At 39.9% G+C, this 14352-nt stretch overlaps 1 protein-coding gene across 4 annotated transcripts in view; it reads left to right on the forward strand.

Annotated features, from left to right (window-relative positions):
- Positions 1–14352, forward strand: part of LOC136885076 (PR domain zinc finger protein 5) — a 79500-nt gene that overhangs the window by 49597 nt on the left and 15551 nt on the right. For all 4 annotated transcript variants that reach the window (XM_067157490.2, XM_067157492.2, XM_067157493.2 and 1 more), the window contains exons 7-8: positions 4003–4204; positions 8148–8292. In XM_067157490.2, coding sequence (XP_067013591.2) covers positions 4003–4204; positions 8148–8292 — 347 coding nt within the window. The remainder of the gene's footprint in view (positions 1–4002; positions 4205–8147; positions 8293–14352) is intronic.

Below are 14352 nucleotides of genomic sequence, written 5' to 3' on the forward strand. Positions count from 1 at the left end.
TTCCTGGATCCATCGTACACATGCAAATAATTCCCTAAATTCATTGATTATGATATTTACAAATAAAACTCGAAACATTCACTCGTGACCCGCAAAAACAGACACCTCTTGCTGAAATGATATTATTGGCTCAGCGGAAAACGCATCATACTACAAAGCGTGCGAATGTTACTGCGCAACCCTCTTCAAACCGCCTTCCCAGCTGCGTTCTACTCTAGTGATGCAAGAGACAACGAATCTTCCCATCTACAGGGAATCGAGCCTATTGCAAGTTCAGACTAATGAAATACCTGTCACATAAGTAGGCTTACTTGCTCATTTTCATGGAAAATATATTTCATAGCAGTGATATTTGCGTAAATACCACGTGGACCTTGCGGAGTGATACAAAATATTTGTTTATGCCTAAGTTACTCTTTCGATAGAGTCTGGTTCCATGGCTAAATGGTTAGCTTGCAGGCCTTTGGTTACAGGGGTCCCGGGTTCAATTCCCGGCAGGGTCGGGATTTTTAACCATCGTTGGTTAATTTTGCTGGCATGCAGGCTGGGTGTATGTGTCGTCTTCATTGTCATTTCATCCTCATCATGATGCGCAGGTCGCCTACGGGAGTCAAATCAAAAGACCTGCACATGGCGAGCTGAACATGTCCTCGGACACTCCCGGCACTAAAAGCCATAGGCCATTTCATTTCTTTTGATGGAAGGAATTTTAGTTCATTTCATTTATTTATTTTTTCAAAATGAGCATTCCTAAAATGAGGATGCGGGCATTATTCAACAGCGGGGATTATTCGGGTAAATACGGTATTTAATCTCTCTCTCTAGTTGTTACACTCACGACTGAGTATCTTGACCCAATGACTTTGTCACTTCTTGACTTTTTGCCATGGACCATTAAGTTTTTCCAGGTTGTCATCCTTTCCCATAATGTGAGCAGAGAATTCGAGGACTCTCTGGTACACAACTCGGCAACTCTTGTATTCCAACTTCCTGGATAACAGAATAATTTGTTTGCCTAGCTGTCCATTGTATTCACAAAGTAGTGTAGTTCTACTTGAACACTAACATTCTATGACTTTCTAACTCCTTATCTTTGTTTATAAAAAAGAATACACATGTAGAATTTATCGTTTCCCTTCAGTGTGCTCTCTGGTTGCGATTCTACATCGTGTAACTTCCACTCAGTTTGTAACAGTTTGTGGAGTCTGTAAGCATAGGGTACACTTGCATGTTGGTGAATGTTATTAGAAAAGTTTATACTGCTGGAAAATTTATAATTGAAAAACAAAACAAAGTATTCAATAAATAATTTGATGTTGAAGGAGTTTCCTCTTGCTGCATCAAACATATGGTTAGGTGCGCTCAGCTGTGAGCTTGCATCCAGGAGATAGTGAGTTTGAACCCCTTAAGATGGTTTTCTGTGGTTTTCCAGTTTCACACCAGGTAAATACTGGGGCTGTACTTTAATTAAGGCCGTGGCCACTTCCTTCCTACTCCTAGGCCTTTCCTATCCCATTGTTGCCATAAGGCCTATCTGAGTTGTGAAGGTAGCAACTTGGAGTATGTAGATAAGTAGTATGTAAGTACATACATACATACATATATACATACATTATCATTATAGACTGTTATGGCTTTCAGCGTTCAGTCTGCAAGCCTCTGAGAATTTACTAAACGTCGCCACAATCCTCGATTTGCAACTAGTGTTGTGGCCTTGTTTAGTTCTATACCTCGTATCTTTAAATCGTTAGAAACAGAGTCTAATCATCGTCGTCATGGTCTCCCTCTACTTCTCTTACCCTCCATAGCAGAGTCCATTATTCTCCTAGGTAACCTATCCTCCTCCATTCGCCTCACATGACCCCACCACCGAAGCCGGTTTATGCGTACAGCTTCATCCATGGAGTTCATTCTTAAATTAGCCTTTATCTCCTCATTCTGAGTACCCTCCTGCCATTGTTCCCACCTGTTTGTACCAGCAATCATTCTTGCTATTTTTATGTCTGTTACTTCTAACTTATGAATAAGATATCCTGAGTCCACCCAGCTTTCGCTCCCGTAAAGCAAAGTTGGTCTGAAAACAGACCTATGTAAAGATAGTTTCGTCTGGAAGCTGACTTCTTACAGAATACTGTTGATCGCAACTGGGAGCTCACTGCATTAGCTTTACGACACCTTGATTCAATCTCACTGATAGAATTTTTTAGTAAATAGAATGAGTATTTTCATCCTTCAAAATGTATAGCCTACTGAACAATGTAACGGAAAAGGGAAACTAGCATACAACACAATGCAAAAGTAGTTTTTACTTTTGTTTATATCTGTTGCAGGAAATTGTGAAAATAATCTGCTTACCTTAGTATCTGGCCCCTGTAAGGTTATCATACAAAGGCAGTGTTTCTGAAATACGGGGTGACCCGAAAGTCCGTTGACATTTGATGAGGCAATACTTGATGAAATATTGGAGGTAGAGAGGTAATAATTGACACACATGATTGGCTTGACATGGAGTTTTATTGACACCAAAATAAAGTACACAAAATGACCAAGAGATGGCACTTCGTATGATACACAAACAATAATAAACGTAGCGATTGAGGTTTAGCAAAGACGATGTTCTTTATAACACAAGTTCAACATGTCAGCCGTCATTCATCAACAATACCTGTAGTCAAGGGACAGTGTTGTGAACAGTACTGAACAGCATATCCATAGGTATGGTTAGAAATTGCTGTTGGATGTTGTCTTTCAGCATCCCTAATAAGGTTAGATGATCGCGGTAGACTTGCGACTTCAGATAACTCTACAGCCAATAATCACACGTAGCTGCAGTCGCTTAAGTGCGGCCATTATCCAGTAATCGAGAGATAGTGGGATTCAACCCCACTGTCGGCAGCCCTGAAGATGGTTTTCCGTGTTTTCCAATTTTCACACCAGGCAAATGCCGGGGCTGTACCTTAATTAAGTCCACGGCCGCTTCCTTCCACTTCCTAGGCCTTTCCTCTCTCATCGTCGCTAAAGACCTTTCTGTGTTGGTGCGACGTGAAACAAATAGCAAAAAAAAAATAATAATAATAATAATAATAATCACACGAGTTCGGGTGGGGGTGTAGCGGGGAAGCCAAGCATGACATGCCGCGATTGCAGGCGCATATGACGCCCTCTCTCACAACAGCTGCTTTTAAACTGTACACGGGTGTCGTGCGGCATTATTGACGTGTTGCTGTCCAGCGCCATCTGTTGGCCTGTTTGTGCACTCATTGTTGGAGTCAATAAAACCCCATGTCATGTCAAGCATGTGTGGCCAATTGCACCTGACGTGTTGCTGTCCAGCACCATCTGTTGGTAATTTTGTGTACTTTATTTTGGTGTCAATAAAACCCCATGTCATGCCAGTCATTATTACCTCTGTACCTTCAATATTCTGTGAAGTCTTGCCTCGTCAAATGTTAACGGAATTTTGGGTCACCACGTATACAGAAGCTGGGAAAGGAAGGAGGAAGAAAGAAAAGCATCATGGTCTATACAGGATGATCGGAAATAACATGAATTGAGTCCCTACCAGACTCTTGGTTGTAAACCAGCTCCAACCCTTTCCAACTGGCATGCGGCTGGTACAGTTCTTATATAACATCTGGGCTTTCCTTACAAGTCCTGTAGACATCTTCTCCTTTCTCAGACACTGCTAGAGCTCTCTTCATGCAACACTGTTTTATGACTTGACAATATCCAGGGATACCATGAAAGGTATTATTTAAACATTTCAGCATTATCTGAGTAGTCCTGTATTCTTCTAAAACGATGTAAAGCAAGGTCTTTGAAGAACATAAAGTTTTTCAAACTGTTTTGTCTAATTTCGCACATCAACCAAAATGGCCATCATGTCTTAGTATTCCAGGTTGTAAACACATAAAGCAAACAAAGTTTGTTATATGTTGTTCTAGTTGTATAGTTCAGTTATGACACAGTTAATATGCTTGTGTTTCATTTTAAATTGCACAGAGATACCAACAGTTTCTTCTGTGACGAGTGTGGTCTTGCATTCAAGTTAAGGACATCCCTCCAGAAACACAAAGTCAGTCGTCACGAGCGTCACCAGGGATCGTTCACTTGCGATGTATGCCAGAAGACTTTCCTCAAACGGATTCAGCTGACTCATCACAAGATCAGGTTGCACCGGCTGGAACGCAAGTACCTTTGCCAGGTTGGTAACATTTTTAAATATATTCACCAAGGTGAATGAAAACGAGTTATTAGAGAAGTGTGGATCATTGATAGAATGTGAGCCTCTGAGTTGTTTGAAAGGTGGAAAAAATTCCATTCAGCGATTCACTTCATACAATGTAAATAATCTCCCCAACATAAATAATTGAAACTCTGAAATAAATTGCCCAATAGAGTTTTGATATCTCCACTGCCTAGCAGAGTAAAGCAGAACATAGGAATGAACTGCCTAAATAGTCTTAAATCAAAATACCTACTCGCAGTAGACAAGGCCAGAAAGGAGTGAGGCAAGGCTGCAGTTTGTTCACCTCTCCTTTTCAGTGTTTATAGAATAAGTGGTGAAGGAAATCAAAGAAGACTTCGGAAAGGCAACCACAATCTGATGAGAGGAAAGCAAAACTCTAAGATTTACCAATGATATTGTTATTCTGAGCATGTCTGCAGAAGATCTGGAGAAATTTCTGTATGGTTTGGACAGTTTTGGGGAAGGAACACAAGATGAAAAAAAAAAAAAAAAAAAATACAGTGAAACTCTGTTAAGAAGTTTTTCAAGGGACTGCAAAAAAAAACTTCTTAAGCAGGAAACTTCTTAAAAGGGGTAATGCCCAAAAACTTATTCTGTACTTTGAAATACATGTGAAAAACACAGCCAACAGATTTCCTTGTTTGTGAACAATACCAAAATAGGCCGATATATAAGAGCTGCTAACAGAAAGCCACAATATAAAATTCGATTATCATGACATTATTTTTAGAGATAAAGTAAAATAATTGAACATACCGTATTATAAATATATTTGATAAGAGAAGGGAACATATTAAGTTATATAAAAAGGTTGCAAGGTTTGCTTATTTTAGCAGGCAGAACCATTTCCTTCCACGCTTTCCTTTCCTCCGTACTTACAGTCTCTGCTTTGCAACAAATTGTTTTGTAAACGATGCCGGCTCAATTTTTAAAGCGGTCCAGCCACCCATTTGACGCGGTAAAAGGTACCCTTAATTTGCGTGCGGCTTTCTCCTGCACAATAGTCCCACTGAAAGGTATGTTTAAACTTCGCTGCTGTTTAAACCACATTAGCGGAGCTTGTTCTATTTCATCGTACTTTTCAGATTTAACTTCCTTACAATTTGCTGGAGTATTCCCTGCAGAAGTAGAGATATCTTCTTTCTTCGCTATAATACCTTTCAAAGTAGACGGCGGCATCCCCAGCTCCTTTGCCAAAGCAACACGGGAAAGTGTAGATGACTCCACTTTCCTTATAATCTCCACTTTGTCTCTTATTGTTAGTGCCATTCGCTTGATCTCTTCCTCTGAGTTCCGCTCATTTTCACTTACAAAGTTTGTACGTTGATATTACAAGTACAACTAACTTCACTGACTCCTATTCATACTAATTACGACGCTACACTATGCTTGGCAATCCGTAGCTTGGGCTTACAAGACGCAAAGACAAGACGTGTACTACAGTCTGTTAGCATGTGCTTTCTATCTTCCTCACACCCCTGACACCTGCTTCAAGGATAACGGCAGCAAATGGGAAATCTAGCAACTTATTCTTAGAGATCTTAGAACCTAGGCCTAAATCGCCCCTGCATTCCTACTGGTTGTCACGGCAACGGGCGTAGTTTCTGGCGGTTTCACAAGTACCGCATGGCCAAGCCAGTATTGAGTTTATTTTCCCGCTTCAATCCTCTTCATGCTATAGGTAATGAAGAAAAGAAACACAGGTTCGAAGTTGCAGAAATGAGTGCATGGAAAAGTATCTGGGGTATTATGTGGGAGTGATAAAGGCGCAATAGCAATGCTAGCACATCTAAACATAAACAGTTTCTTTCCCCGCGAGAATTTTATTTCATGTCTCCTCATCCTTGTGCCACATTCTAATAATGCGATGTAATAATTACGAGTGACACGATAATACAATGTTTAGCTCGTATAAAGGTAAAATTAAAAATAACTTTCAATTTTATGCCAACACGTGGTATCGCAATGCGTCTGTGTGCCTCCCACCAACACCCAGTTGGCTATCAACATTCGTTCAACTTCGTAAACGATCGGGATCTTTCGGCCGGCTGTGGCGGCATGTGTATCAGCTGGCTGCTGGCAACTCGGCTGTTTCCTGCATAGAGTCGGGAAGTTGTTTTTATTCACCTCACTAATGATGGACACGGAAATTCTTATCAGTTTAGTTAAAAAACGTAATTTCCTCAACGGCAAGACCCATAAGTATTATTGCAACAACAGCGTAAGTTAGAATGCCTGGAAGGAAATAAGCAAGGGAATGAAAAATCAAACATATTAGAATATTCAATTTTGTAGTAGATTAACAGTAATGTTGTGGACAAATACACTTTACGGTTTTTAATTAATGTTTAGGCCACCTCGATTAATGACTTCACCCTGTTGCGGCTCGCAAATTACTGCATTAAAGTTTTATCAAACCATCCATTGCGTGCTTTATGTTTCCCACGCAGAATCCCATTCGATTCTATTCTGCTAGCTGGAACGGTGGAGTGGAAATTTCGACTGATGGGTTCTATTCAATTCCACAAGGTGAGAGTGAGCATCTGCTGTCTGTGTTGTCATAGCGTGACGTCATATGGCCTTGGCAGGCCTGCACATGTTCCATGACACCAGACACACACCGCGAGCTCGCGAACAGTCTAACACAGGGTGCAACTTGCGCGGAGACTGGAGGATTCTAACCATGGGCTCCTTTGAGCGGACGTTTTCTATCTCAAGGGGCTTTAAAATCTGAACTGTCTAACCGGGAAATATATTTACAACAGAACACTTTTAACGGGAAAAATATACATATATCTTAATGCAACTGATCGAGGGACCAAGAATATCACACTTCTTAGGCGGGAAAACTTCTTATGTGGGAACTTCTTAACCGAGTTTCACTGTAAGTTCAAAACGAAAGTAATGGAGTGCAGTTAAATTGTCAGGTGATGCAGGAAATATTAGATCAGGAAATTAAGTCTTAAAGGAAGTAGATGAATGTTGTTACTTGGGTAGTAAAGGAACTAATGACGGCAGCAGTAAGGAGGATGTAAAATGCAGACTAGCACAAGCAAGGAAGGCCTTTTTTAAGAAAAGAAATTTACTCTCTTCAAACTTTGGTACAGGATTACAAAGATGTTTTTTAAGACTTTTATCTGGAGCATAGCTTTATATGGAAGTGAAACATGGATGATAACTAGTTCAGAAAGAATAGAAGCTCTTGAAATGTTGTGTTACAGTGGTGGTGGTGGTGGTGATAATTGTTTAAAGAAGAAATACAACTAATCAACCACCCTGTATGTAACACTAATCAGTGAGAAAAAATAGCAGGGGTCTGACACTTCAAAAAATGAGCGTATTAGCCAAAGAACGACGAGGGCCACAAAGGGCATGAAAATGAAACACTCCCTAGGCCTCGAATGTTCTGATACTACCGGGGTGGGAAAAGAACAAAAGTTGACCAAGGGAGGTCGGATAGGATAGATGAAAGTGAGGAGCCTGGCACAAGTAAGTGAAAACAATGCCAGGACTCAGCTAAGGACCCCATGGTCGCCAACCCACACTCCCAAGTTAAGAGGAACTAGGAGCTGTGTGCCAGCATGGGGGGCAGGGGCTTGTGGTTCTAAAATTGGTGTCTTCCAGTAATCAGCGACCATGATGCACATTCAAAGACGACGTTATACTCACCTGTGAGTGTATGCCTATGATGATGATGATGATTCTCAAGAAATAGGTTAAGTTTTCAGACAATCATAAGTGAACATGAATATTTACAAACAGTTGGTGTCCATGGATGGCCAAGGTCAGATTTTTCTGTAAATTTTGCAATTTATGTCCTGTGTATTTTGTACAGGTTTTTCTTTCTATAATATTTATGTAAAATATTATCTTTATTAGAAATTTTCTTCCCTTGCAGGTATGTGGAAACAAGTTCTGTACACATGGAAGTCTGCAGACTCACCTGGACTCCCACACGGAACTTCGCAGATTTGCCTGTGCCTACTGTAATAAAAAGTTCAGACAGAAAGAGAAGCTCAAGTTCCATACCAGAATTCATACAGGTGAAGTTCGACTTGTTGTGTGATCATATTCTTTATCATCATAATCATTTTCCCTTATCCAGATATAGCCAGCTGGGAGCAAATATAGTCCCTCTGCAGTTTACTCTTATTATTTTCACACATTCTCGATATCATGGCCGTAATACAACTTAATATTAGAATTGCTTCGGTTTGAAGAAGACTAAATTTCGGTAAAACTTGCTTCTTTGTTCTTTTCCAAATGTAAAGCGTAGTTTTTGAAATGGGTTTTACTTTAGACCAGAAGTGCTCAGCTGGGTGCCCGTTGAGGCTAGCCCAGTGTGGCCGGGCTGACACGACGTAAATGCGAGCAACGTACGTAGCAAGCATACGTCACAGTCAAGTGAGAGAGGGAACAGGGACGTACGATTGTCATTATGAAGCTCTCCTCCAGTACTCAGTGAAATGCTGAATGGGGTACAGTCTTTAAGAAACGACCCACTATAATCGCAAGAAAATCAACCTTTTCAAGATATTCCGGTTTGATTTATACTGCACTTGATATAAACAGTCACTTTTATTTTCTTATATTAATACATTCAAAGAAAACTTAACACGTTATAATTTTTGTTGTTAGAATTTACAAAGGTTTAAATGTGCAAGCTACAATTCATTAGTGCGTGTGTAAATAGAATTTGTGTAATAATTTGTAAATAAGACATGATACTGTATAGGCTTTTGGGCTTATGCCGTGTCAAGAAAATAAGGTGAAATTCTTAACGTTTCGCAGAGAACTGTGCTCTGCGTCCTCAGAAGAAATCTTGACTGTCCACGAGAAAGGCTTCCTGAACAATGACTCTTTGAATTTAGACGTTGTAATAGAAGTGGAATTGGTACGTTCATTCACCACCAGATGGCCCCTAGGACGTGGCACAACGCTAGCGGTCGAAGCTGAAGCTGACTGAACCATAACAATCGGACTAAGCGGTTCACATAACGTGTTTACGTAACATATGACATTGACAGGTGTACGATATAGACACAAGCCTGGAATGAACGTACCATTTCTACTTCTATTATAACGTCTAAATTTAAAATGTCATTGTTTAGGAAGGCTTTCTTGTAGACAGTTGAGATTTCTTCTGAGGATGCAGAGTACAGTTCTCTGCGAAACGTCAAGAATTTCACCTTATTTTCTTGACACGGCATAAGCCCAATAGCCATGTCTATAAGTACGGACCGTGAAAGCATTAATGGCAACAATTTGTAAATAAACTAGTGTACGTAACTGACAGCATTTTGTCTGCATCTTTGTGAATACATCAAAATAAATAACCTAACAGATGTTATTTAATATCTGATTTAATACCTCATACTGTTCCCGTTATAAATAACGTTCCTTACCACAATGCTTGCCCTCTTCAACTACATCGCTCTTCCCCGCTGTGCTCTTCCTCTCTCGCGCACGTGAGGGTTTTCATCAATTAGCATGAGCTTTACTTACTTGATACACTTTTATCGTATTATCTGGTTTTGGGGCGAGCCTGCCAATTTACATCATGAAGAGCACAAGAAATAACTTCATGCTTAATCTATTTCCAAAGTTCCATTTATTATTATATGAGATGCATATTACATGTCCTGAGAAATCTTTTCATTTCTATGTAACTATTGCATCCTATATCTGCTTAATCTGCTTGTCATATTCATACCTTGGTCTACCCCTACCGTTCTTACTGCCTGCACTTCCCTAAAAAACCAGCTAAACAAGTCCTGGGTATCTTAAGATTTATCCTATTAGTTTATCTCTTCTGATCAAATTCAGCCAAATCGATCTACTGTCTCCAGTTCATTTCAGTATCTCTTCATTTGTGATTCAATCTATCCATCTCACCTTCAGCATTCTTCTGTAATACCATATTTTAGAAACTTCTATTCTCTTTCTTTCTGAGCTAGATATCGTCCATGTTTCACTTCCATACAATGCCACGCTCTTGACGAAAATCTTCAAAAACTTCTTTCTAACTCCTATATCAATGTACGAAATGAGCAATTTTTTGTTTTTGTTCTTAAGAAAGGCTTTCCTTGCTTGTGCTTGTCTGCATTTTATGTCCTCCTTACTTCTGCCATCATTAGTTATTTTACAGCCCAGGTAACAGTATTCATCTACTTCCTGTAAGACTTCATTTCCTAATCTAATATTTCCTGCATCACCTGACTTTGTTCAACTGCACTCCATTACTTTTGTATTAGACGTATATTTTCATCTTGTGTTCCTTCCCCAAAACTGTCCAAACCATACAGAAATTTCTCCAGATCTTCTGCAGACACGCACAGAATAACAATATCATCATACCATTCAACAATTTCTCCAAATCTTCTGTATGCTAAGTAAATATATTTTTGGCAAACCGCAAGGTTTTGATTTCCTCTCCTTGAAATGTGATTCCCTTTCCAAATTCCTCTTTGATTTCCTTTATCGCCTGTTCTGTATAAACTTCAGAAAAGAGGGGGACAAACTGCAACCTTGTCTAATTGGATTGCTGCTTCTTTTTCAAAGCCCTCGATTCTTATCACTGCAGGATGATTTTTGTACAGATTGTAGACAATTATTCTTTCTCTGTATCTAATACGGAATCCCAATATCTTCAGAATCTCAAATACCTTGGTTCAATCAACATTATCGAATGGCTCTAGATCTAGGAACGTCATGTTTGTGGGTTTGTCCTCCTTAATTCGCTCCTCTAAGACCAGACATACAGTCAGGATTGCTTCACGTATTCCTACATTTCTTCTGAAACCAAAATCTTCTCCCAACTCAGTTTCAATTTGTCTTTCAATTCTTCTGTGAATAATACACATTAATATTTTGCAGGCATGAGATATTAAACTGTATGAGTTGTAAAACACGTTTTCGTGGATTTGTAGTTTAAAGGACTGCCGAGCTGAGTGGCTCAGACGGTTGAGACGCTGGCCTTCTGACCCCAGCTTGGCAGGTTCAGTCGTGGCTCAGTCCAGTGGTATTTGAAGGTACTCAAATATGTCGGCCTCATGTAGGTAGACTTTCTGGCACGTAATGGAACTCCTGCAGGACTAAATTCTGGCACCTCTGCATCTCCGAAAGCCGTAAAAGTACAAAAATATGTAAATTAAAAGTCCACCTTAGTCGGTACACAAATGTTAATTAGGAAAGTAATTATTGATGCATGTTTCAGTCCTTTCGTGCCTTCTTCATTCTTGAAAATAATATAAAGTTTGTAGAAAAGAATCTAGAGAAAACACCACATTAAAGGTATATAAAAAAGAAATGATCTTGAAGGGTCACACTGTGTCGTATCATAAGAAACGAAATATAACCAAAAACATAAATAAGTATACAGTGAAACCTCGTTAGTGTGTTCCTCGTTTACAAGTATTCCCGCTTAGCACATTGTAAATTTGAAGTCCCGATTCTCATCGTATTAAATCTATATATAAATAACTCATCTATCGCGTCTTGATGTTTTGCTATTACCGCTTTGTACGATCACGGTTTTGCCTAGCCCTGGAAATGTTATTTGTCATCCCTTGTGAAAGAAACGTGATTTCCAACTTGGGTAAGAGCCATCACCACAGTTGCATGATTACAGGAAAAGGCCTTGAATTCCTGAACTTTACAGGATAAATTGCATCTTCGGGGAGCAAGCTGTTTGCCTCAGGAATATTCAGTTTTGCTTGCCGGTTAGCAGCGAGATTGTTAGATAACACAGTGAGCCTATTTATGCTTGTATTTTACATTCCATTCAGAAGTTAGAAATTTATTTTGTGTTGAGTGGTACAGTGAAGTGTATTGAATATTTGTCGTGCGATACGGTAGCTTGTATCTGGGTTAAAAACATAATCATGTGAAACTGACTAGCGTGGTGCACATGTCTTGTGATAGCCTAGTTATGGATACGGACAAAATCCATCAGAAAGTGGACTATATATGGAAAAGAAAGCATTCCACCTGATCAATACAATTTATTATACTAGTAGTTCTGCAGTACCGGTTTCGGCCTATTTGGCCATCATCAGCTGGCTAATGTTGATGTTTTGCATAAGGTACATTACAATATCTGAAGAAGGTTCACATCTCTGATTGGCATATCCGGATATGTCAAAAACATTTCAGATGTAAGGCTTTTCAGGCGTTTGCTCTATTAACCAGTGTTTTGTCTTAGGTCTGACACTAGACTCATCTGAGTGGGATGTGTCAGACCCTACCCACTGACGCTGGGGTGTATGCAGGTGAAAGAACGAACGAATGAAGTTATTTCATTCCTGTCCTTTGACAGCTAAACAAGTAGCTCTTAGGCCTTTTATTGATGATTTGATTCTAATGGGATTGTATGTGTTGTACATACGTTTTAATTGTTGTTGACTCTGACGCAGAGACCGCCGGACCACCAAGGGGAACCATCCCAGGAAGAGGACCCGCACCGCACCCGGCAATAGTTTCCCCCTGCTATCACCCGTTTATTGAATTCTTTGTTTTGTACATATTTACATTTACATGAATTATTTACAATTTTTTAAAATTATTTTGTTGTTTGTTGAGCCTCTTCTTTGGCTAGAGTCTTGTAAGTCCATTCTTTATGCAGGTGAACTTATCAGAAGCCCTTATAAGAGGCACAGTCTGATAACTGCATACGGGAGATAAATCTCCACAATGGAATTATTGCCCGCCTAGCAATTCCAAACGGAAAATTCTAAATTCCTATGGAGGAAATTAGATATTTTTCACCAATAGAGATTGTCAAAAACATATCAGATGTAAGGATTTTCAGGCGTTTGCTCTATTAACCAGCGTTTTGTCTTAGGTCTGACACTAGACTCATCCGATTGGGATGTGTGTCAGACCCTACCCACTGACGCTGGGGTGTATGCAGGTGAACTTATCAGAAGCCCTTATAAGAGGCACAGTCTAGCCCGCCTAGCAATTCCAAGGATTCCTTATAATTCCATTGTGGAGATTTATCTCCCCGTATGCAGTTATCAGACTGTGCCTCTTATAAAGGCTTCTGATAAGTTCACTTGCATACACCCCAGCGTCAGTGGGTAGGGTCTGACACATCCCACTCTGATGAGTCTAGTGTCAGACCTAAGACAAAACGCTGGTTAATAGAGCAAACGCCTGAAAAGCCTTACATATGATATGTTTTTGACATTTTTGACATGCTCTATTGGTGAAAAATATCTAATTCCCTCCTTGGGAATTTAGAATTTTCCATATCCGGATATGTCTAATGGGACATATAAGTTAAGATTTATCGTTTGTGTTGCGGTACATAAATATGCCGCCTGCATCTTTAAGTGCGCAGAAGTCATGAATGTTGAACTCGCACCTTTGAGTTTTGTCTCAATTATTCGAGTTGGTCGAAGTTTTGTCGACTTCAAAATGGTGGCCAAAGTCACTCCTACCTGTCGCACATGATCGAGTGTAACTTCCAATTCAACGTGTACGAGTTTGACCATAAAATAATGCTTAGAAACCCACTGCTTCGAAACAAAAGGCTTTTACTAACATTGTTTTAGAAAACGTGTGATCTGCAATAATACTTCCAATGTTTTTATTGGCCCCGGTGCGTATGTTTTCATGTGTGTTTTCTGGTGTTTATTACACCTTTCAGTATGTGTATGTATGTTGGGTATTCAGTCCGAAGGCTGATTTGATCCTCTGCAACTCCGCCAACAGCTGTCATAAATAGCCTAGGCATCACTGAAGAGGCGTACTAGGGAAATGAGGAGTGAGATAGTTTCCCGTTGCTTTCCTCACCGAGCCAGCTGCTACTATTACAAATCAGTCTGCCAAGCCCACTGAAATGCTCGCACCAACCGACCCTACGAGCGATATTTTCACACCATTCATAACAGGGACTGGCTGCATAAGGAATGGTATTACTAGGATCACTCATACCTCAAGTCACTTTCATATTGTCAAAGCCAAGGATGAGATTGAGACAGGTCAATGAAAGTAACAAATTATATATAGCCCATACCAGAAGACATAGTGCACTGTAAACACTACATCTCTCCAGCAAAGGCATACACCTTTCAGTACACTTATGTTATAAGCCCCAG

Source organism: Anabrus simplex, chromosome 13, assembly GCF_040414725.1.
Source record: "Anabrus simplex isolate iqAnaSimp1 chromosome 13, ASM4041472v1, whole genome shotgun sequence".
NCBI classification, from domain to species: Eukaryota; Metazoa; Arthropoda; class Insecta; order Orthoptera; family Tettigoniidae; genus Anabrus; species Anabrus simplex.